Here is a 21,839-nt window from a genome sequence, read left to right as displayed (position 1 = left end):
AGTAATAGATGCAGAAATACATTCCAGAAAGTTATTGTCATGCAGTAAAGAATTATTAAATCTCCACTGTTTAATTGGGATACTCTGGGATATATTAGAAAGGTATAGAAGAATTGCAGCGTGGTCAGAGACAGCAATTTCTCTGATGTTGGCAGCGGAGAGGTAATTGGATAAAGCTGAACTGATTAAAAAATAGTCTATGCGTGAGTAGGTTGAATGTGGGGGCGAGTAGTAGGTGAATTTCCGATCCTTAGGGTGCAATACCCTCCAGGGATCCATTAAATCAAATTGCAACATGAGTTCATGTAATTTATGCCATGACCGAGATAGGGTGTATCGAGCATGGGATTGACGGTCGCATGTAGGGTCCAATATAAGGTTAAAATCCCCCCCTATTATGTAATGTTTACCAGAGGAGGCAACCAGTTGTTCAGCTATAACTTCAAAAAAATTAGGTGAATCAATATTCGGAGCGTATATATTAAGGCACGTAATAGGTATACCATTTATCTTTAGCTGTGCCGCAATCCATCTGCCGTCTGTGTCAGTGATATGGGAGTGTAGGGCTAAATCTTGTCTACGTTTTAGTATCATTAGGACTCCATTTTTTTTTCCTATGGCTGAAGAGTATAAGGTAGGTAGAGCCCAAGGGAAAGTAAATTTAACTGAATCAGTATTATTCAAATGGGTTTCCTGTAAAAGGGTAATGTCAGGTTGTAATCGGGAAACATAGTCTCTTATTTTTTGTTGTTTAACCGGATTATTAAGCCCCTTTACATTCAGGGAACAGAAAATTAATGACATGTTAAATCAAGAGGATAATAGTAATATAGATATGCTGGAAAAAAATAATTGCCATAATACATGTTAAGAACAGGCATGAGACAAATAAAGCAGTATCATGGACCAGATAAGACTGTAGTAACACCAATGGTATTATCAAGCAGCAGATAAAACAACCCATATGAGCAAACAGTGGAAGATCCGAGGTCCACAATATTCACACCAGTGAACATGAGTCCACATAATGTAAATATGTAGGATAAAATGGCAAACATAGTCATTAATCTTAAGTAGACTGTAATAGTGTATAGCATTTTGATGGGTCCGGTATCCAAAAGGGAGAGAAAACAGTGTAAAGTACAATATACTCATTGAAGTAAAGAAAGATGACAAAATAAGTAGAAATACTCTTGTGCAAACATTGAGCATGGTAGGATCTGTCTTAAAATATATTATGATGAATAAACTAACAAACAGTGGAACACAACAAATTGCAGGGATAGTGAGGCCACAAAGACAGATAGTGGCTAGCTCAACGCAAACCAGAACAATATAGTAAAAACCACGAAAGAGTGCAGACATGAACCACATAGGATTACTTAACTGTGGAGAGAAGTAATATAGAGCATGACTAAAATTATGAAAGTTATTAAGTCAACTAGTATATACGGCAAACTCTTATGTTTTTAGGAACTAAAGTTAACCATTGCAGTAATACTGGATAGGCAGCAGTAAGCCAAAGCCAGGGCATAGGTTGAAACATCATGTGGCATCGATGGACGACGGTGCTTGTGCTTCCAGAAAATCAGCCAGCTCGTGTGGGTGATGAAAGTTCTTCGTGGTGTTATTCACTGTAACCCTCAAAGTGGCCGGATAAAACATGCCGTATTTCGCTCCGATGGACTTTAGCTTAGGCCTGTACTCCATGAGCTGCTTCCGTCTCTTAGCTGTTTGCTTAGATAAATCAGGCACGATGAGAATGCTGTGGCCCTCGAACTTAAGAGGGTGGTGGAGTTTAGCGTGGCGCATGATATCCATTACCTGGGAGTACCTAAGCAATCGTGCAATTATGGGCCGTGGGTATTTGGCGTGCACGTCGATCACGTGGTTCGGTGATCGGTGGGCCCGATCAATTTCTAATTCAAATTTAAAGTCAATATTTAGGAGCTTCGGTAGTAGCATTTGCAGAAATGCAATGGTATCTTTCCCTTCACGTGACTCCGGGACGCCTAGCACTCTTAAGTTGTTCCTTCGTGAGCGATTTTGGGCGTCCTCCAGTTCCTGCTCCAAAATGGCGATTTTTTTAAACTGTCTTTGAAGAGTTTTTATATTAGCCTCATTTGTTTCTATCTTCTGCTCTGCCTTATCAAGTCGGGATCGGCAAACTGCTATTTCCACGGTGAGTGAGGCTAGATCCGTTTTAATTTCTTCCGTGTTTTGATTAGTAGCAGACAGTAATTCCCGCATGGAGCGTAGTTCCGCCATTACCGTCTGTAGGGAGTCAGTCTCCTCTTTTGCCGCCGCATTTTTTTGTGGAGAGATCGGTTCCACGATCTTGCGTTTGCCGGTTTTAGTGGCTGACATCTTAAGGAAGTAGTTCCACTAGCTAAATTCAGTAGAATCTTCCGATGGCATAAAGAAATAATTCTTTTTAGTAGTCCTGATGGCGGAGCCGAGCCACTACGCTGCCATTTACTGCGGTGCTCACTAGCGCCCCCCATCTCAAATCTATTTTAACAAACCTGGATAGTTAGCCATTTAGTTTGTCTAAAGTATTAGTCAACTGACCCCCAGATAGCACAGAGAATGATGTGCCCTTCGAAAAGAGAATCCCCCCTCTCCCCCGCCGTATAAACCTTGCTCATGGAGGGTAATGTCAAGAAGCTCAGACTTTGCTATACTGTATTTATCTTAGACCCTACCAAAAACCTCCATCAGTTTAACCACCTCCGGTAGGGAGGATGTAGGGTCTGTCAGAGCAAATAAAATATCACCAGCAAATAGCAAGAACTTTTGTTCAAGGGCCTTACTCAGTATACCCCTCACTCCACTGCTCTGATGAACCAGCTTTGCTAAAGGTTTTATCCCCACCCCAGTGCAAACAGCACTGGAGAAAGCACACAACCTTGCCTTGTTCCCCGCCCTGAAGGAAGGCTATCAGTGTAGGCACCATTAATTTTTATACACACCAATGAGTCAGTATATATTATACGCAGTCACTGCTCAAACTTGCCCTCTATTCCCACCCTAGCTAAGAGCTGAAAAAGATAGGACCAACAGACCCTATTGAAGGCCTTTTACACATCTATGCCCAATAAAAAAGCCAATTCCTTTCCCTTGCCGATCTGCCAGATATTACACACCTTGCGATCATCATCAAAAGTTTGCCAACCTCTAATAAAACCAGATAGGTCATCTCTGACCAGCTGTCACATATACACCTGTAGCCTTTTAGCCATAATTTTTGTGAAAATTTTATAATCAACGTTCAGTAACAATATAGGACAATATGAGCCACAACTGGCAGGGTCCTTCCCTGGCATTAATAAGACTGTTATGCCTGCAAGCAGCCAGGAATGGGGAACAATAGAACCTTCCTCCAAGATGTTAAATAGCCTAGCCCAGCTAGAAAAAAGTGGAACATGCAAAAAGTATTTTGTGTTTGTAGAAATACAAAACAGTACCTTGAAAAATAAAATCTAACATAGTAGTTGTTGGAGCTTTGAAAAAGATGTGCATAGTATTACTGAATGCATGGCAGGCTGTAAATATGAAGAAGGATATATATATGGTAGGGGACTTGGCAAGAGAGAGATTTGCATATAATGGAAGTGACAGGCATGCAAATCTGCTCTACGTATATTCATTAGGGCTATCCTGAAAACCCGATTGGCCTGGTGGTTCTCCAGGACTGTGTTGGGAACCACTGATCTAGAGAACATAACCAATCGTTCTGATCTAGAAGGGGATATAAGGATGCCAGAGACAGCATGCAGAATTTTTTTTGACTAAAAATTTGTTGAGTGCTCTGAGATCCAGGAAAGGGCGCAGATCGCTCGTCTTCTTCAGAACTAGGAAGTAACGGGAGTAAAACCCCCTGCTCTGTTGTTCCAAGGGAACTTCCTCGATGGCACGGAGACGAAGCAGAGCTTGAGCTTCCTGAGGAAGGATGGTCTGCGATGAATTGGAAAGATGCTCTCTTGGAGGAAGATCTTGTGGAATCTGGAAGAAACAAAGAGTATCCTTCCTTGAGAATAAACAGCACCCAGAGATCTAATGTAATCATCTCCCAGCGATGGTAAAAATGATGGAGACGACCTCCAATGGGAAGGGGAAAGGACAGAGGCAGAACGATGGAGGTTATGTTCTGTATTAGATGGTCAAAAAGGTTGAGAGGCCTTAGGCGCAGAAGTCTGAGATTTCTGCTGCCTTTGCTGCCGTTGTTGTAGTTATTTCGGTTGTTTCTTAGGAGGCGCTCGTGTATACGGAGCTGCTCTCTGTGGAAAATGCCTCTGGTAAGATGGAAGAAGCCTGAAGCCTTAAGAGGTAGAAGGCTTAGACTTAGGACAAATGATGGAAGCAAACGATTTCTCATGTTCAGATAGATGTTTAGTAGCTGCCTCAATGCAGTCATTAAACAATTCATTGCCCTGGCAAGGGATGTTAGCCAGACGATCTTGAAGATTGGGGTCCATGTCTACAGTGTGGAGCCAGGCAAGCCGGCGCATTGCCATTGAGAAAGTAGTGACCCCCGAGGAAAGTTCAAATGCATCATAGGAAGATTGCAGGAGATGCATGCGGAGTTGAGACAGAGTGGTAATCACATGCTGAAACCCTGGAAGATGGTGTTGAGGAACATATTTGAAATTATCAGGCAGTGTGTCAAGCAAATGCTTGAAATAAGAAATGAAAACAAAATTGTAATTCAAAACCCTAGTTGCCATAAGATAATTTTGATACAGTTGTCAACCAAACTTGTCCATGGTCCTGCCCTCTCTTCCAGTGGCATAAACTTTGGCAGGATTGGTCCTTTTCAGAGAAGACTCCACGAGAAGGGACTGATGGGATAACTGAGATTTGTCGAAGCCCTTGCAGTGGACCATCCTGTAGCGAGATTCCAGCTTTCCTGGTACAGCAGGAATGGAATAAGGTTTCAAGATTCCGCTTGAAAGTTTGAGAAAGAAGTCTATTAATGGGCAATTTAAGAGACTCCGCAGGAGGACAAGTCATACCCATTTCCTCTAAATACTCCGTAGAGTATTTGGAATCAGAGTCCAGAGTAATATTGAGGTCCTTACTCATTTGATGTAGGAAAGAAGAAAAAGATACCTGCTCCAAGGAAGGCTGACCTCGAGGCGCCTCGCAAGGCAGAGAATGAAGATGAAGCTTATCTGGAGTACTGATACCTGAGGTCTGAATATGCAGGTTTAGATGAATCATGGAGACAATGGATAGAATCCCTCGAAGGAGAAGAAGTGTAAGCTCTGGAGGTGGTGTCCTCGACTCTATAAAGAGCTTGGCACGGTTTACAAGAGTTTAATAAAGGAAGGAGTAGCATAGAGGGGTTGGATGTTGAGTCCAGGGAGGAAGATAACATTACAATTTTGTGAAGAGCTTAGTTTTCAGGTGTTTACGGAATAATTGGAAGGAGCCCAGATTCCGTAGTGGGGCAGTAAGATTATTCCAGAGCTCTATGATTCTGAAAAAGGGAGATTTGCCCAATTTTCTTGCATAGAGAATATCTTTTAGCGAGGGGAAGGATAGTTTAAGTTTTTGGGTGGGCCTGGTGGCTTCAGGGCTCGAAGAGTTCCAAGAAAGAGGGATTAGTGGAAGAAGGATGCCGTGTAGGATCTTAAAAGCTAGGCAGGCTTATTTGAAATGAACTCTGGAAATTATTGGGAGCCAGTGAAGTTTGGACAGAAGTGGGGAAACATGATTGAATTTGCGTTTTGCGAAGATCAGCTTGGCCGTAGTGTTCTGAATTAGCTGAAGTCTTTGAAGACTTTTTTTGTTAGACTTAGATAGATGGAATTGCAATAGTCTAGTTTGGAGAGGATGATACATTGAACAAGGACGGTGAAATGTTGTTGGTGGAAGCAGGATCTCACTTTCCTCAACATGTGGAGGCTAAAGAAGCATGATTTTATCAGAGGGTTGAGGTGGTCGTTGAAGGAAAGAGTCGATAATGATGCCTAGGACTTTGCTAGAGAACTCGAGCTGCAGTGAGAAGAGGGTAGGTAGCTGTTCTAATTTTGGGCCGAGCCAGAGTAGTTTCGTTTTGGACTCATTCAGTTTCATTTGAACTGAGAGGGACCAGGATTGGAGATTCGTTATGCAGGCTGTGATGTTCTCAGAGAGGTTGGTAAGGTTCGAGTCTGTCTCGAGAAGGACAAGGATGTCATCAGCATATGTATAGATAGTCTTGAAGGGAGATAGATGGAAGAGTTTCAGGGAGGACATACAGATGTTGAAGAGAATAGGGGATAGGGGTGATCCCTGTGGGACACCGCCTGTGCCTTGATGGATGCCTCGACTGATGTGGAGAACCGTGCCTTGAGCCAGGCAAGTCTTGCTGAGAAGAACATTGAGGAGTCTTTGCCCTATGCCTCGGAAAGGGTGACGCCTTATGCGAGGAAGGAGAGCTGGAGCCTGGCGATCGAGACACCACAAGGCATTGAACTTGTGTCGAGGTATCTCGAGGCACTGACAAGGACTGGACTCCTTGAGTAACGTGCTGATGCTCCAGACGAGACACTCGCAAAGACTCGACTCCTTACATAGTGTGTAGAATCCTGTCGAGGCACTCCCAAGAACTCGACTGTATAGAGTGAGAAGATTCAGCTCCAGGCACAGCCAAGGACTCGACTCCTTGTGATATGCTGAGTGCTCAGACTGGACTGCAGGAAGCAGAGTCGAGGCATGAGTATGTTTGGCGAGCATATTACCAAACTGACGATCCAAGATGGTCTGGATCATAGCCTCCAAATGTGACACTGAGACTTGAGGATCTGGCACATTTTGTGTGGCTATAGTCTCCGAAGAAGAATGACTCTTCGACTTGGAGACATGCATCTTGGGCAGCTTGATAACCACTGCTGGTACCTGACCTGAGGGAAGCAGCGAGGCAAGTGTCTCGTCAGAAGACTTAGCAGATTTACTCGAGGACGAGGACCCGCCGAATGAGGAGGGTTTGATTAAGGTCAAGGTCAAGGCAGAACCCTGGTAAGAAGCTTGACCGGATTCGAGGTTGAGATTGGGGAAAGTGGATCCATACCGCCAAAGAGTTTTTCCACCTGAACTCGACGATGTTTGAGGGCTCGAGGTTGAAGAGTAGCACAGCGGGCACATGACTCCGGACGATGGCCAGGTCCCAAACACACCACCTATGTGGGCAGTGAGGGAGATCGTGTGCTGGCAAGCCTATGACCGGCCGGGACATAAATGGAAAAATAGCCTCAGCGAGATTGAAGCCCACAGGCTGAGACCGTGAGGCAGGCCCCGCCGTGACAGAAAGAAAAATCAAATTAAGTTGTTTTTAAAAAAAATAAAACGCAAGAAAAACATAGCGACCCTATAAAGAAATAAAACATGAGCCGCGGTGAGAGAAGACACGAAGTAGAACTGAGTCTAACATAGAGCGTTGAAATAGGACTTCTTGGCTCCGCGGAAAACTGAGAACTGATGAAACACGCACTCTGCGTCAGGTGGGAAGGCACTCGCGCATGTGCGGTGCGGCAGTTGAGAACTTTCTAAAAGTTCTTCAAGCAAGTCTGCTTGCAAAGCTGTCCGCATCTGGACTCTGTGGATGACATCACCCATATGTTGAGAATAGACTGCCTGCTTGTCCTGGGATAACTAGTGTTACATTATAGTAGTCCAGTCGAGATAGGATTGGGGATTGCATTAAAATTCAAAAAGCCTCAGTTTCAAAGTATTTTCTGATGGACCTTAGCTTTCTCATCACAAGAAAACATGGTTTCATTATGGATAGATGGTTATCAATTTGTACTCCTAAGATTTGGGATTGTAGTTCTAATGGAAAATCTTAGTCATCTATTGTGATCTTTGGAGTGTAGCGTGAATTAGTTAAGAGTCCTAGCTAAAGGGTTTTGTTTTTATTTAGTTTGAGGCAGTGGGTCGAGGTCCAGCATTCTATGATATGAACAAAGTCAGTGTGCCCTAAATGAACACGTTGTTACAAGATGTGGAATGCACAGAAATAGTTATCACATGCTAGGGGGTGTTTTAAGTCATTATTGTTGCTAGGGAAAATTACTAATGAAATAAGATTGGGATGAAATCATGTGATTAAAAGAACATTGCTGGAGTATGCAATTTATCACTGGACCTTAATGAAGCAATTGTAATTTAACTGGAAGATGTTTTAACCATGAATGTTTAAACTATAAGTTTTTGTGTATGATAATTATTTCTTTGGCTTCCAATGGCCCAAGGAACTCGAGTAAAACTCAAACCGAAAATGAATTGATACTCTCAGAACAGAAAAGTCTTTAAGGGGCCTGAAGACCCAAAAATCAAAAAACTCAACTAGAAGGGAAGAAACTGAAAGAAAACAACAAATCATGACAAAAACTGAAGGGAAAAAAAAAGGGAAGCCACCCAAAACAGGCAAAGTTTGACATGCTGAGAACTCTGGAACACAGCTACTCAGCTTCATGGAAAACTAAGAAATGTAGGTTCTGAGCGCCGATGCTGGGTGGGAAGAAACCAGCACATGTACGGCCCTTAAAATTTAAAGTGGCAGAACACTTGTTGACCTGGTTCTGTGAATGACATCATGCACATGTGAGACTATACCTGCTTGTCCTCCGAGAACCCAAATAGTAGCAACATTTCATGCTATCAATCCTAGGGCAAGCAGTGGCTTCCCCCATGTCTGACCCAAGAGTAGACTATGGCCTTTTCCTACAGAAACTTGTCCAGCCCTTTTCTAAACCCATCCATGTTAACCATTGATATCATATCTTCTGGCAACAAGTTCCAGAGCTTAACTATTCTTTGAGTGAAAAAATATTTCCTCCTATTAGTTTTAAAAGTATTCCCTGAAACTTCATTGAGTGTCCCATAATCTCTGTAATTTTTTTAATGGAGTAAAAAGCTGATTTGCAATTGGGAGGACTGGCTTGTTTAAGTGCCCAAGCATTGAACAGTAAAAATGAACTAAGTCCATTATTTATACATTTTAGGAGCACTTTTGCCATGTAGTAATTCAGAAGGGTTTTTGCAGATGATTAAGATGGTGGACAGCAAAACAGCATATCAGATAATTTTCCATCTGAGGCTTTTTACTTTCAACTTAAATAGAGTTGAATTATGCTCGTTAAGAGTTCAATGGGATTCTGAATACTGATTTGTGAAGTATATACTGGGTGATTATAGTAGCTTCTCAGACTATACCAATTGCCAAGCACATTCCTCTGTGTCTCGTATTGCAAACAGATGAGGGATGTGCTGTACTTACCCACATATATTCAGGATAATCAGCTAGGTGCTTGATTCCTTCAATAACTGTATCTCTGTCCTCTTCCCACTTCCTTTTGCAGAAGACTATCTCCATGAAATACCAGGTCCAGCCAATCAGAGGCACCTTCAGTAGTTCCTTCTTTGCCAGTACTTTTGAACTCTGGAAGGACACAGAACTCAATAATCTCCCAAGACATGAAATAACCACAACACAACATTATCCTCTTTCTGTTCTGTGTCTTGTGAATATTCTTCATTTTGTTACTCTCTTCCCCACCTTCTCTGAGCTAAGCGTCACTGTCCATCTCACTCCCCTGTTGTGTTCTGTCCCGTTCTTCTCTTGAGAGACGAGTTCTCTCTTCCTACCCAGTTTGTGAGCACTCCCCATCTTCCAAACATCTCAGCATTCCTCATTCTCCTCCCTCTACCAGGTTGTGAACACACCCCATTCTGCTGCTTCCTTGACTCATCCTTCATCTCCCCCTTAACAGAGTGAAGCCATAGTAATATTCCTTGCTCTTTCCTTAACATTGCTATAGAGATTTTTCTCTTCCCTCTAATAAAATGCTGACAAAGATATTTTCACTCTCCCAACATCCTCCCCCTATCCCCATAGAGTGGTATCATACTGATGCTCTTTACTTTCCCAGAGAGCAGCAACAGCAATCATTTCCCTCTACAACAGTAACATCACTCATCTTCTAAAGCATTACCAATGGTTCTGTGAAATCACTTACCCCAAGCACACCGTAGCGCTCACACATTGTCCATCCACACAGGAAGTCAATTTCAAAGTTGTGATTTAGGATAATGATGACATGCTCCTTCCCAAATTGATCCACTGTGGCCTGGTCCGTGAAAAGCATGCACTCAGTCCCAGACCACCATTCCAATAACATCACCAGCTCTGCAGAGTGAGGAAGTGTCAGAGACATGAATAAAGAGAGACAAAGATACAGATGTTTTCACATCTCTCCCTATGCTAACATAGAAATGTAGACTATGATGGTACATAAAGAATGAAAATCTCCCCAATTTCCTCTCTTTTTAAAAATGTATAAATATGTATAACTAAGAACAAATAGGAATAATTATATAATGGGGTGCTTGGGTAAAAAGTCCACACAGGCACTATTTTAAAGTTATTTTACAAAGCAACAAAGATTGCTTACATGCCTTAACAAAATAAGCATAACAAACCTGCCTCAATACTGTGCAAATTTACACCTGCTTTGAAGATGGTATAAATTTGACGCAGATCACAAAGAGAAGCATGATTTATTAAACCAAACACCTGATGTGGCCACGTTTTACCCACAGGCTGCTTCAGGGGTAAGAACTATAACATAAACATTCACAAACATTTTAAAACATATCAAATAATAAATAGTCAAAATCATATAAAAAATATAATTAAAACCAAAACCATCCATAATCAATAAAATCAGGCAAATAAAATACTTACATACATGGGACTATCCCATATATTTTTCATTAGCACATGTCAAATCATACAAGTAATATATTAATTATATATGATCACATGCATCAATGATAGAAGTGAAATTATTTGTGAATAAAATACATAAAGCACATCAATTACATAGCAAAATACAAAGTGCTTCAGGTCATACGATGCAGTGCAAGCAACATATGCAGCAAATTCAATTGAATAAACAATGTTCATTTATACCTAACGTGACCATTTATTTTTCCCCCTCAAAACGGAACCAGACCCCCCCCCCCCCCGGAATCCGTTAAATATAGTGCAAAATATAGACAGCGGATATAAATTCTCAAAACTGACACATTTTGATCACTAAACTGAAAATAAAATCATTTTTCCTACCTTTGTTGTCTAGTGATTTCATGAGTCTATAGTTGCATTTTCTTTTGACTGTGCATCCCTCTTTTTCTTTCATTTCTTTCTTTCTCACTCCCGCCCCCCTTTGTTCTGTCTTTCTTCCTCTCTCCCTGCCCCCCCTTACAACAACTCACAGCCTTCTCTTCAGTCCAGCAGCATTTCCTTCTCAAAAAAAGGAAGCAGTAAAAGGTGTAGTAGATTTATACCAGCTAACCAAGGTCAAGGTCAAAGATGGAAAACCTTTATTAATAAAAGTGTTTCTAAATAGTTGGTCCTTCACAAACAAGTTTTTATATACAATAAAAATAAGTCTATTTTTACAAGAACCAACATAGCAAGACCTCACAATCATACAAAAAAAGTTTTAAAAAATTGTAATTATTCTACGTTATATTTTTCAAAAACCAAGGGTAGAATCTAACGTAATAAGCTGTGCTCACCTCAAAAATCAATTTAAAACTAAAAAATGCTGCCAAATCACCATGAAAACACTAAAAATAACTGTGGAATTTATATATTCCAGCAGCCATATGACTTATTTATTCAATTTTCTATACAGTTTTCCCAGGGGAGCTCAGAATGGTTTTACATGAATTTATTCAGGTACTCAAGCATTTTCCCCTGTCTGTTCTGGCGGGCTCACAATCTATCTAATGTACCTGGGGAATGGAGGGGATTGAGTGACTTGCCCAGAGTTACAAGGAGCAGCGTGGGTTTGAACTTACAATCTCAGGGTGCTGAGGCTGTAGCTTTACCCACTGCCCCACACTCTCTCCTTGCTTTTTAAAGCTTTAAATTACATCACTGAGGAATAAAAAGCATTCAAATCAATCAGGCAAACCAAAATTAACTGGAAAACAAACTCCCCGTTTTATAAAGCCGTGTTAGGTTTGTTTATCACCGGCCATGGCGGTAAAAGCTCTAATGCTCATACAGTATCCTGCTTCCTTCTTTCTTCCTCCACCCGAATTCCATCCAGTATCCTGCCCCCTCACCTCCCCACCACTGCTGCTACTTTCCCGAACCAGCAGCAGCAGTGAACTTTGAGCTTCAGAACTAATACCACCATGGCCGGTGATAAAAAAGCCTAGCGTAGCTTCACAAAAGGGAACCTAAAAGAATCAACAGTCATATAAAAAAAGCCAGGCTGAGTTAATAAAAGTCTAAAATGGACTCCATGGACCTATCCTACCATAATAAATTAATAGTTCAATAAATAATATCAAATGAAGCATAAGTATGAATATGAATACATAAACCCTGTTATTCAATAAATTTATCAAGAAATCATAACATATTTCCATGTCTATCCCCACTCTTGTAAATTTCCCTTCAAAGACTTAACCACTCTTGTAAATTCCCCTTCAAAGTCTCAACCATGTAAACAGCACCTAATTTGTAATTTTCCTGGAAATGTCCAGTTATCTTCTTTTGTAATCCGCATAGAACTGCAAGGTACTGGCGGGAATAGAAGTCACTAATGTAATGTAATGTAATTCAATAAATAATAAAATGCTACAGATATAAATTGTGAATTAAAAGCATAGTAATAAATTAAAAACCAAGGGGCAAAGATAAAGCACAGTTACTTACCGTAATAGGTGTTATCCAGGGACAGCAGGCAGCTATTCTCACATATGGGTGATGTCATCAGTGGAACCCGGATGCGGAAGCTCGCAAGCATACTTGCTTGAAGAAACCAGAAGTTTTGAGTCGACCGCACCGCACATGCGCAAGTGTCTTCCCGCCCAGCGCAGGGCGCGTCTCCTCAGTTCAGATAACTAGCAGAAAAGCCAACCAGGGGAGGTGGGTGGGTTGTGAGAATAGCTGCCTGCTGTCCCTGGATAACACTTATGGTAAGTAACTGTGCTTTATCCCAGGACAAGCAGGCAGGCTATTCTCACATATGGGTGACCTCCAAGCTAACCAGAATGGGATGGTGGAAGTGTTGGCAATTTAAGAGAATAAATTTTGTAATACTGTTTGGCCAAACTGTCCATCCCGTCTGGAGAAAGTATCCAGACAATAGTGAGAAGAGGACCAAGTAGCTGCCTTGCAAATTTCCTCAATAGGTGTAGATCTGAGGAAAGCTACTGAAGATGCCATTGCTTTAACTTTATGGGCTGTGACTCTACTGTGTAGGGGTAATCCAGCCTGGGCATAGCAAAATGAGATACCAGCAGCCATCCAGTTGGAGATGGCACGCTTAGAGACCCAAATTATTTGGGTCAAAGGAGATAAAAAGTTGAGGAGCAATTCTGTGTGGTTTGGTGCGTTCCAAATAGAAGGCCAAAGCACGTTTACAGTCCAGAGTATGAAGAGCTATTTCTCCAGGATGAGAATGAGGCTTTGGAAAGAATACTGGAAGAACAATGGATTGGTTGAGATGAAATTCTGATACCACTTTAGGAAGGAATTTAGGATGAGTGCGAAGGACCACTTTGTCATGATGAAACACCGTGAAAGGTGGATCAGCAACTAAAGCTTGCAGCTCACTGACTCTTCGAGCAGAAGTGAGGGCAATGAGAAACACCACTTTCCAAGTGAGATATTTCAGATGAGCCTTGTCAATTGGTTCAAATGGAGGCTTCATCAGTTGATCAAGGACAACATTGAGGTCCCAAACCACAGGAGGCGGTTTGAGAGGAGGTTTGACATTGAAAAGTCCTTTAATGAATCTGGAAACCACTGGGGATGAGCAGAGAGGGATTTATAATAATAATAATAACTTTATTCTTATATACCGCCACAATCTTGCGACTTCTAGGCGGTTTACAATGAAGAGAAACTGTACAGACAGTGAATTACAGAGTATAGCTGATTCTGAAATGTTTGTAGAGCATTGCGGATCGCACAAAGTTTGAGGAGGTTGATATAGAGAGACTTCTCCTGAGGATTTCAGGTACCTTGACTGTGGAGGTAGTCTAGGTGAGCACCCTGACTGAGCACGGAAGCATCTTTCCCTTCAATAGGCTGATGGAAAGCCGCAATTGCACTGAGATGGACTCAGATCGATGTAGACTTGAGGCCAGACGACTGAAGGAGATGTAATCTGAGTTGTGATAAAGAAGCAATAACTTCTTGAAATTCAAAGTGTTTTTGAGCATCCAAATAACTCAGAAATTTAGGTAAAAGAGTTATGAGGAATTCAAAATAAGTAATAAAATGAAAATTATAATTGAGGACTCTAAGAGGACATCATAGAATTTTGATAGATACAACGTCCGAATTTGTCCATAGTTTTCCCTTCCATTCCAGGAGGAACAGTGGCATAAACCTTGGAAGGATGGGATCTTTTTAAGGAGGACTCCACAAGCAGGGATTGATGAGATAACTGTGGAGTTGTCAAACCCTTTGCGATGTACAGTTTTATACCTAGAGTCCAATTTGCCTGGAACAGCTGGTATGGTATAAGGAGTCTCCAGGCATCTGGCAAAAGTCTGAGACAAAAGCTTGTGAAGAGGAAGCTTAAGTGATTCTGTCGGTATTTGGAACCAGCATCTAATTGAAGGTCCAAGTCAACAGCCATCTGACGAAGAAAAGAGGAAAAAGATAGCTGATCCGCCAATGCTTTGCCTCGAGAAGGACTCGAGATCATCGAAGCAGCCTGGGTCGAAGATGAAGCTTCGGCAGGAAAAAAGGATCAAAGAATATGGAGACTTGGACAAAGCAATCAAAACCGCTGCATCCTCGAGGTGTGGAAGTGGAGACCTCAATCAAGGAGTCAGAGGTCTAGTCGAAGTAGGAGTAGATTGAGGCTTAGTTGAAGAGGGACATTCTTTTGAAGAAGAACTATGCCTGGAAGTATGCCTCGATGAGGGCCTTCATTGTTGGTGAGAATGGTGCTTGGAAGCAGATCTCGAAGATCGAGGAGACTTTGCCTCGGAGACAGAAGCAGCCGATGCCACCAAAGAATGGATAGGACTAGAGGCTGTAGATCCAAGCTCCAGAGGCTTGGAGGAGGAACCTCAATGCACTCCCAAAGACTTTGCTCCTTGTATAGAGTGTGAGGATTCCTGCCGAGGCACTTGGAAAGATTTTGCTCCTTGATTTACGTGCTTAGATGCCAGACCAGACACTCGCAGAGACTCTGCTCCCTGCAAAGAATGTGTAAGCTCAGACTGAATGTGTAAGCTCGACCTCGCAGGAGTCTGCAGAATGCCTAGGCTGGATGAGAGGAAGAAGCTTCGGTCCCATATTAGTAAGGAACTGAATGAATTGCTTCTCCAACATGGTCTGGAAAGAAGCCGGAAAGGATGGATCCGCGTCTGAAACCGGACCACCTGCTTTGGCTGGAGGTTCCACCGAGGCAGTGTAAATGTGCTTCGACTTGGAAGTCTTAGGCACCTTAAGCACCACCGCTGGAACTTTCTGCTGAGCTATCTGACCTGAGGATACAGGGGAAGATACAGCAGACGTCGTTGAGGAAAGAGCCGCTGCAAACGATGAAGGTCTGCCGAGGCTCAAGGTGGAAGCAGTAGAAGCAGGAGTCGTCTCGGTCGAAGGTGAGGCCGAGATCGCCTTTGAAGTCGAGGGATCGGAGGAGGAATCCATCCCGAAGAGCTTCTCCACCAAAAGACGATGACGTTTAAGGGCTCGAGATTGAAGAGTAGCACAGCGTTCACACGACTTCAGTTGATGATCAAGTCCAAGGCACTTGAGGCACCGATGGTGTGGGTCCATAAGGGAAATCGCACGCTGGCACTGGCTACACTTCTTGAAGCCCGTTACAGGCCGGAACATAGAAGGAAAAACGGCTGCCGCAAAATTGAAGCCCTTGGGCTGCGGCCGAGCGGCCTGCCCCGGCAGTCAGACAGAAGATTGAAAATTTTTTTATTTTTTTTTTTAAACTAGAAATAAAAGAAATAAAGTAAGAACAGCGATTCGTGAAGAAAAAAAATACAAACCACGGTTCAGAGAAGGCACGAAGTAACGAAGTTAAACGCAGAGTCAAAGACGGACTTCTCGGCTCCGCAGAAAACTGAGAACTGAGGAGACATGCCCTGCGCTGGGCAGGAAGGCACTCGCACATGCGCGGTGCAGTCGACTCGAAACTTCTGGTTTCTTCAAGCAAGTATGCTTGTGAGCTTCCGCATCCGGGCTCCGCTGATGACTTCACCCATATGTGAGAATAGCTGCCTGCTTGTCCTGGGATAAAAGGCAAATACAATTATTACATAATAATAATAACAGTTTATATACTGCAGGACCATGAAGTTCTATGCAGTTTACAAAGATTGTACAAAGATGGTATAAATTGATTGACCTTAATAGAGGTGAAAGAAAGTGGTTAATAGGTCAAGAGAACCGTTATTGAAGAGAAAGAGTTGTGCGGGTGTGTATATATGAAAAATGAATGGAAATAAATCTAGTACAGACAAAATAATCCTCAAATATTCATAAGAATATGGACAAATAAGTATCTTGATTCAACCCTTTTAGAACCTGAAAAATAAATCTTTGTTCAGCATGCAGTAATATTCTATCAGTGTTGCTCACTCTCCAATGTGTTCTGATTTTATACAAAGCAATAAAACATAATTCATCAAATTTATGTTGTTTTTTCCAAGGCTGTGGAATCAGAAGCAATTTTTGGGTTACTGGAGTCGGAGTCGATAAAAATGTGCCAACTCCACTATTATAATTTCTTATCTCACATATAATAATTTGATTAACTCATATTTTTCAGAATATGTTTTATTTTTAGAATATATTTTGATATCATAGTTTTTTATTATTATATTTCCTATATACTCATAGATATATAAATACAGGATCAGTCGGAGTCAAAGTGGAGATGATATAAATAAAGGAGTCAGAGACAAAGGTTTTATATACTGACTCCATAGCCCTGTTTCTTTCTGCATATGTTCAACCAACAGTTTATTGCACTTCTGTGTTAAATAATAGTTTTACTGAATGCACATTTGGTTTTCCCTATGTAAAGTAATTTACATGGGCAAATAACCACATATATTACATTAGTGATTTTTATTCCGCCATTACCTTGTGGTTCAAGGTGGATTACAGAAGAGGATTTCTGGACATGTCCAGAGGTGTTACAGAGTAGAGCGGGTTGCTTCAGAGGATTGAGATGTTTCATATGGTGTTATAATGTGTGTACTCTGAAAATTAGAGTAATATCTAAGCTAACATCTATCATCTGATGTGGGATGAACAAAAACATTAGTTTTCAAATTTACATTAAAAACCGAGCAATGTGTACCTCAACCATTTGTCCCATGAGATAATTCATATTTTAAAGAAACAGCCATTGGCTGGCCTGGACCTTCTCACCGACGTCAGAATTGACGTCGGGAGTAAGGCTTCTGGGCCGGCGGTGTGCAATCGCTGTACACGCCTGGCCTTTCCTAGCAACTCCTTCCGTTCCAGGTGCTGCGCCGAGTCAGAGGAGTCCCCCTCCCCCTGTTGCTGCTGCTTCGTGGACATGTTCTCACAGCAGGAGCAGCGGGAGGCAATTAAAATCAATGCGCGGGCAGGCAGGCTTCGGGGGGGGGGGGGCAGAAGAGGACAGGCTGGAAGGCAGTGAGGGGAACATTGGAGGAAGGGACAATTGGCCCCGAGTTGGAGGGGGGGAAGATGACAAAGACAGTGAGGGGAACATGGAAGGGACAATTGGGCCTGAGTTGGGGGGGGCAGAAGAGGACAGGCTGGAAGGCAGTGAGGGAAACATAGGAGGGAAGGAAGAAGGGACAATTGTTGGGCCTGAGGAAAGAAAGAAATCACCAGACAACAAATGTAGGAAAAATTATTTTATTTTCAATTTAGTGATCAAAATGTGTCAATTTGGAGAATTTATATTTTCTGCTGTCTATATTTTGCCTTATATTTGTCTATTTTTCTATAGTTGTTACTGAGGTGACATTGCATATTTTAAAAAGTCATCTGCCTTGACATCTGTTCCCTGTCCCTATCCGCCCTGTCCCAGCATACCACTAGACCACCAGAGGGGCGACAAGGTGCAGAGCCTGGCAGGTAGGGGAGACAGGGTGCAGAGCCTAGCAATGAGTGTGGGCTTGGGTGCAGAGCCTGGCAGGGAGAATTTGGTTCAGAATGTTTTTTGTCTTGTTTTCCTCCTCTAAATTTAGGGTGCGTCTTATGATCAGGTGCGTCTTATGGAGCGAAAAATACGGTATGTTCCATGACAACATGGTTTTACAATCAATATTTATCAACAGTTTAATCGGTTAAAGGCTTTTTTTCGGGTTACGATTTGCTTCTGCATTTCTAATGAGGGAATGATCACTTTTGTTTAATTTTTAACGATTCACTAGGCCTCAAACTACGATATTCACAAACAATTAAAGGTTTTAATTTAGGCTCTAAGTTCACATCAAATGCAATACACAATATATTGTCACTTTAAGCATATATTTCAATCAATTGGGCAATGTTTGTAACAACAACCAAGGCTAGTGATTGCGTCTTAATCTCTTCACCAGTAATATATTTTTTTAACATTTGTCATGGTCCTGCACAGTCTCACATTATTCCACGTTCACTTAATGCTCCAATTATTTGGCTCTCCATAACAAGAACAATTAGGGCATTTTGATTTCTGTAGTTGGATTTAATTCATAATTTCTTACATATTATTTCATGTCGATTAGTATATAGTCACATTTTAGTTATATAATCTTAGGTTTTGGCAAATTTCGATCAGCAAAGGATATGGTTTACATATTTGATAAATATGTTTTCAGACTAATTGCTCAGGCTCATCTTCTTACCACCTATCAGGTTTGATATGTTCAGTATGTCACACATCCACATACGTAGTCATTTTTACATTTATAAAACTCACTTTGTCACTTTCAAACTGATTTCATTTATTTTTACACTCTCCACGACTATCCCATTTAAGTTTTTCATGTCCATGGCATCATTCACAAAACAATCATGATATTCATTTAATTTTATTTACTTAAGTTTCTTTCACACCATTTACCACGTTAGTGTTTTTCATGTTTTAATATTTTTTGTCTAATTGTTTCACATCTTATTCACCAGGCTTTCACAGTGCACTCCATCCACATCTTCAGCTTCATTCCAAATGTTAAAATATATTCTCATAATTTTATTTTCATTTTTTACCATATTTCATGGACCTCTGAGGAAAGCAAAGTTCTGCCGAAACACGGCCTGTGTAGGGTCCAGTTTAATTGTTATTTCTGGTAGCAATTGGGATATTGTGGAAAAATTTTATATATGGGTTGTCAAGTTTGGAAGCTCTTTTACATGCTGATCAAAGAGCCAAAGACAGGTTACAGGTCAACATACACAATATACAGTTAACAGGTTACAATTTGCTACCTTATTTCCCCATATATAGGCCACGGCCTATATACAAACCCGTGTATGGGGCACGGCCTAGTTATATGGGGCGGCCTATATAAAACTTTTAAATCATCCCCCCATCCATCTTTTTAGGAAGTCTCCTCGCTGGCACGCGGCTTGGATCTCCAGCGGTACAGGGCAGCCGTGATCTCTTCGGCATCCGGCCAGCCCCCACTCCGCTTGCAAGAGCTGACATCTGCCATTCAGTGGGAGGTGTGGGGATAGGCTGGAGAGATCGCGGCTGCCCTGCACCGCTATAGACCCAAGCTACACGCCAGCGAGGGGGCATCTTAAAAAGGTACCAGAGGTGGAGGGGATGAATGTAAAAGGCAGGAGAGGTACCTGAAGATAAGCCGTGGCGAATACCATGGGGCGGCTTATCTTCCAGTTTTTAAACATAGGCCGCCCTTTTCTGCGGCCTATACATGGGTGTGGCCTATGCAGAGGGGCGGCCTATATGTGGGGAAATACGGTATGGTTTCAGAACAAGTTTTCTTTAGGTACATTTTTTTATCCTAATTCGACACATACTAGGGATCTAATACCAATATCCATAATATACAATTTACAGGTTAAATTAGTCATAGTTACAGTGCAACATTTTGTTTTTATCCTAATGCGACATTGAGGATCTTGTGTCAATATACATTTCTTTGTAATCTATTAGTCATGGGCGATGAGTTAGGTGAACAGGTATGTTTTCAATGCTTTCCTAAAGTTGAGGAGTCCTTCAAGGGATCTAACCTGCAGGGGCAGTTGATTCCAGTGGCTCAGTATGAAGTGGTTGTAGGAACATCATTTGGTGGTTTGCAGTTGAAGGGCATGACCAGGGGGCGTTTTGAGGCATATTTCCTCCTGGGAGCGAAGGGACCTGTTCATCACGTAGAGGAAGCTTGGTTGTCATGTACCCGGTGCCATGTAGTGCAAAGATTTGAATGCTAGCATCAGGCACTTGAAGACACAACATTTGGCTATGTACAGCCAGAATTTTATTTGCATGATTCTGATTATGGATTATTTTGGTTTTAATTATATTTTTATATGATTTTGGCTATTTATAATTTGATATGTTTTTAATTTATTTTGAATTTTTGCGATTGTTTAAGTTGTAGTTCTTACTCCTGATGCAGCCTGAGGGTGAAATGTGGCCACACTGGGTGTTTGGTTTAATAATAATAATAATAATAGCAGTTTATATAACGCAATACCGTGAAGTTCTATGCGGTTTACAAAAGATTACAAGAGGTACAAAATGAGTGACCTGAAGAGAGTGAGAAATAGGTCAAGAAAACCGTTGTTGAGATGGAGTGCGGGGTCAGTTGTCTAGGTACTCTAATGGACTCTAATGGATGAACTATGCTTCTCTTCAAGATTAACGATCTGCTTTCTATATATTGTTCTGCTTTGTGCAGATTAATTGCCTCTGGTGTGCTGTTGATGGTATAAATTTGTACATGTATTTTTATGCATGTTCCTGTATATTTTACAAAAGAGGTATTCTGCCTCTGAGCCATCCATACTATGGGCCTGTTTTACAAAGCTGCGCTAGAAGCTGCCGTGCGGCAACAGCCCCGAAGCCCTTTAAATCTCTATGGGCTTTGGGGCCGTTACCGCGCTGCAGCCGCTAGCTCGGCTTTGTAAAACAGGCCCTATATCCCAAGAAAGATAAATTATGTTCTTTCCTGTTAATTTCCTTTCCTTTAGACACAGCAGATGAATCCAGAGACCAATGGGATAGCACACATCTACCAGCAGGCGGAGATAGAGAAACTGATTAACAGGTGGTCCTATTGGCTGGCACGCCTCCTGTATCTCCAGTATAGCTCCTTGCCCAAGCATCCGTAACCATCAATAGGCATAGCATGTAAAAAATTTCTTTCCCATAACAAATCTCAAAAGGCAATAATACAGAATACAACCATCAATAACAACAAACTTCGAAAGTTGGAAAAGAAAAAACCGACAGACAATATCCAGAAAGGGTGGGGTTCTGGATTCATCTGCTGCGTCTAAAGGAAAGAAAATTAACAGGTAAGAACATAATTTTTCCTTCCTTAGCAACAGCAGCAGATGAATCCAGAGACCAATGGGATGTAGCAAAGCAATCCTCAATCTGGGTGGGAAACAAATGCCGCCTCCGTAACAACTGAAGCACTAAATGCATCTACCGCATGCGCCCCCACATCCAACCAGTAATGCTGAGAGAAAGCACTCTCGGAAGACCAAGTAGCAACGAGACAAAACTTCTGGACCGAGTCCAAGAAGTAGCCATCGTTCTGGCGGAATGGTCATGAAGTGCTTTCGCCAACCGCTTCCCTGCCATCAAGCAAGCGTAAAGAATGTCCTCCTG

General features: G+C 41.8%; 1 protein-coding gene across 2 annotated transcripts in view; it reads right to left on the bottom strand.

Moving 5' to 3' along the window:
* The window catches only part of AGPAT3 (1-acylglycerol-3-phosphate O-acyltransferase 3), a 123,103-nt gene that overhangs the window by 57,063 nt on the left and 44,201 nt on the right, over positions 1–21,839 (bottom strand). For both annotated transcript variants that reach the window (XM_033941999.1, XM_033941998.1), the window contains 2 exons: positions 10,005–10,174; positions 9,266–9,427 (listed from right to left, as the gene is read on the bottom strand). In XM_033941999.1, coding sequence (XP_033797890.1) covers positions 9,266–9,427; positions 10,005–10,174 — 332 coding nt within the window. The remainder of the gene's footprint in view (positions 1–9,265; positions 9,428–10,004; positions 10,175–21,839) is intronic.

The sequence above is a fragment of the Geotrypetes seraphini genome, chromosome 4 (genome assembly GCF_902459505.1).
Source record: "Geotrypetes seraphini chromosome 4, aGeoSer1.1, whole genome shotgun sequence".
Taxonomy (NCBI): domain Eukaryota; kingdom Metazoa; phylum Chordata; class Amphibia; order Gymnophiona; family Dermophiidae; genus Geotrypetes; species Geotrypetes seraphini.
Note: the sequence above shows the minus strand (reverse complement) of the source record. Positions and strands in the feature narration are given on the sequence as shown.